The sequence below is a fragment of the Bipolaris victoriae genome, assembly GCF_000527765.1.
Source record: "Bipolaris victoriae FI3 unplaced genomic scaffold scaffold_269, whole genome shotgun sequence".
Taxonomy (NCBI): Eukaryota; Fungi; Ascomycota; class Dothideomycetes; order Pleosporales; family Pleosporaceae; genus Bipolaris; species Bipolaris victoriae.
In genome coordinates this window covers 3,173-6,203 of record NW_014575123.1, presented here as the reverse complement: position 1 = coordinate 6,203, position 3,031 = coordinate 3,173, and the positions used below count along the sequence as shown (strand labels likewise).

At 21.9% G+C, this 3,031-nt stretch overlaps 1 protein-coding gene across 1 annotated transcript; it reads left to right on the top strand.

Moving 5' to 3' along the window:
• Positions 1-2,523: 2,523 nt before the first annotated feature.
• Positions 2,524-2,760, top strand: COCVIDRAFT_116409 (hypothetical protein; the record flags this gene model as incomplete). Its single annotated transcript, XM_014694638.1, has 2 exons — positions 2,524-2,609; positions 2,694-2,760. Coding segments are annotated over 2 exons (153 nt in total), but the record flags the coding sequence as incomplete, so codon positions are not given.
• Positions 2,761-3,031: the final 271 nt, after the last annotated feature.

Below are 3,031 nucleotides of genomic sequence, written 5' to 3'. Positions count from 1 at the left end.
TAGAGTACTTACTAGCTTAGATACTCTAATCTCTAATACTATAGTCCTATCTTATTAATACTTTAAATAAGATAAGCTAATCTTTTAAATATATTTACTATTAATAATATTAGAGAATAAGCGTTAATCTTACTATATTTAATAAAAGTAAGATTATAATATAGAATTAAAATAGTTATAACTATATTGTGTTTTAGTAATCTAAATCTTAATATACTATCTAGAGAGTAATACTATACTCTAGCTATATATAGATTTTCTTCTTATATAATATTAATATAAAACTAATTAATTACTTTTATATCTTTTAGTTAAAGATATTTTATCTTTAGGCCTTAATTACTATTAAAGAAGTTCTTAATTAAGCGATCTCCTATTCCTTTAATAATAAGCAACTTAGTTCTAGCGTCTACTTTCTTAAGTTTTTAGATTAGCTTAAAAATATCTAAAATAAGTATACTCTTGTAATTAATAATATATACAATATCTAGGTAGGCTTTAGAGGCGCTAGTCTAGTTCTATATAACCTATAGGCTATACTATTAAAGCTTAATATAGTAGTGTAGACACTATTACTATTACTATAATAGGCAGCTACTTAGGAGGCGCGAACGCTACGTAACGCGCGCGAAGTTAAGTCTTAAATTAGTCTTATCTAAGAGAGCGTAAGAAAACGCTATAGATCTTCTACTAATTTACTTATTAAGTAGATTATATAGTTAAGTAAGAGGGCTTAGTAAATAGTATATAAGATAACGCTTATAATAGAGAAAATTAGTACTCTTTAAGTAGCTCTAGATAAATTAAGTAAGCGTAAGAGCCGTAAGCGATAATATATCTAAATAGAAGAGACTCTTACTACTAGTAAGGTATAAGGCTTATTAGCTAAATAAGTAGATAGTAGTTATAGTAATAGTAAGAGTGCGTTAAAGAGAGTGCGAGGAGAGAGGCAGTATAGGCGTTATAAGGAGACTAAGTATAACGCGCGCACTTATATAGTAGAAATTAGTAGTACTAGTAATAGCGATAAATCTAAAGAGTAAATTAGCTTATTATAATTTTTAATATGCTATGTTAAATAGCTATAATAATGTTACGAAGTTAACGCGCTAGTGTAAAGTAGCTAACTCACTTAGGTGGCCGACTTACTTATAAACTACGTTATACTATATTATTAAGATATTATATATTATTATAAAAGAAGAATATTATAAGAGAGTATTGTATATACTAGAGTAGCCTACTTACTAGTAGAATATATTATATAGAAGTATATAACACTTTACTTATAATAATATCTAATACTAGTTAAAAGTATAACTATCTAGAACTAGCTAAGATAGCTAAGGTAGCTAAGTAGGTAAAAACGTTATATTAGTAATCGTAGTAGTAAGTATCTAGCTAGTAGTTATAGCCTAATATAGTAGACTCTGATAAACTATTAAATAATAAATAAAAGTAATAAGATATAGTTTTAAAAATTTAATATTTATATCTTTATATATAAAGATAAGTCTAATAGAGAAATAATTATAGTCTCTAGAGTATAAATATATAGAAATTTAATATATAGTTAAATAACTATCTAAGATAGTTATTATACTATGCTTATAAACAAAAATATAAATATTTTAAATAACTATTTAGTATATTCTTAGAATAGACTTAAGAGATATAAGCTATATAGTCTATTTTAACTCTTTTAACTACTATCTAGATAATAGATTAGTATGATAGTAGACTTTATTATAAAGCTTTTAAGTTTATTAGAACTAGAATTAACTTAACTTTATTAAATAATCTAAGTAATTATAGACTAATTAACTAAGATAGTAAGCCTTATACTTATAGAAAAGACTATTATAGTAGATAAGTAAACGTATGAAGTTACTAAGATACTAGTGTAAAAGTATAGAATACTTTAATAGTTTATTATAAATTATAATATACTATCTATATTTTAAAACTATAGTATATTTCTAGAAAGATTAGATATATAGATAAATCTTTTAATAAGCTTATATCTAGTAATGGATAGCTAGAATAAATAAATAACCTAGATATTAGAATAGTACTTATAGATGTATACTAATAAGTTATATAATAACTTAATAGAGTTTCTACTAAGAGTATAATTAGTATATAATAGTATAAAAACTATAAAAATAATTTATTTACTATGTTATATAAATTATAGATAGAGGATAGTTACTTATTAAGATAAAAAAAATATAAGAAATGTTATAGTAGAAGTAGATAATATAGTAGAGCTTATATAAGAATAAGATAAATAATTAAGTAATAATATAATCTAATAGAAATTTATAATATATAAAGAAGTAAATAAACTATAGATTAAGAGACTAATCTTTAAGAATAAAAATTAGGTTTTTCTAATATATTAAGACCTAAAAAATTAATAAATATATAGAGTTTTATATAAACTCTAAATTTTAAAACTTAATATTATAGAAGAGATAAAAGAAGTAAAACTATAAGTTAAAACTTCTATAAAGTATACAAATCTACTCTATTATTTATTATAAACTTCTAGAACTCGTATCTCTAAATACTAAGCTAGTAATAGATATAGAGCTTAGAAATAATTAGTTAAAAGTTAAAGAAGTTAAATATATATAGAAAATTAGTAATTACTAGAAGTACTTAGTTAAGTAGTAAGAATAGTCTAAGAGCTATAATTCTTTAAAATTTAAAGAAAATTTAATAAACTATAAGTTACTAGTATATAATTTTTACTAAAGATAACTAAAGAATTAAGAGTAAACTCTAGTAGACAATAATTAAGACCTATAGAAAAGAAAGAAAAAGAATAATTAAAATAAAGATTTAAGAGATTAGTATATTACTAACCTTCATTAGCTAATAATTTAAATAGTAATAGTTTTATAATAGAAAAGCCTATACCTCTTAAGGCTAAGTTTCTCTTAGTCTACTCTTTAGATAATTATATGTAATAAGAATTATTGAATTATTATAAGTAAATAACTACTTAAACGTATTTACTTCTAAT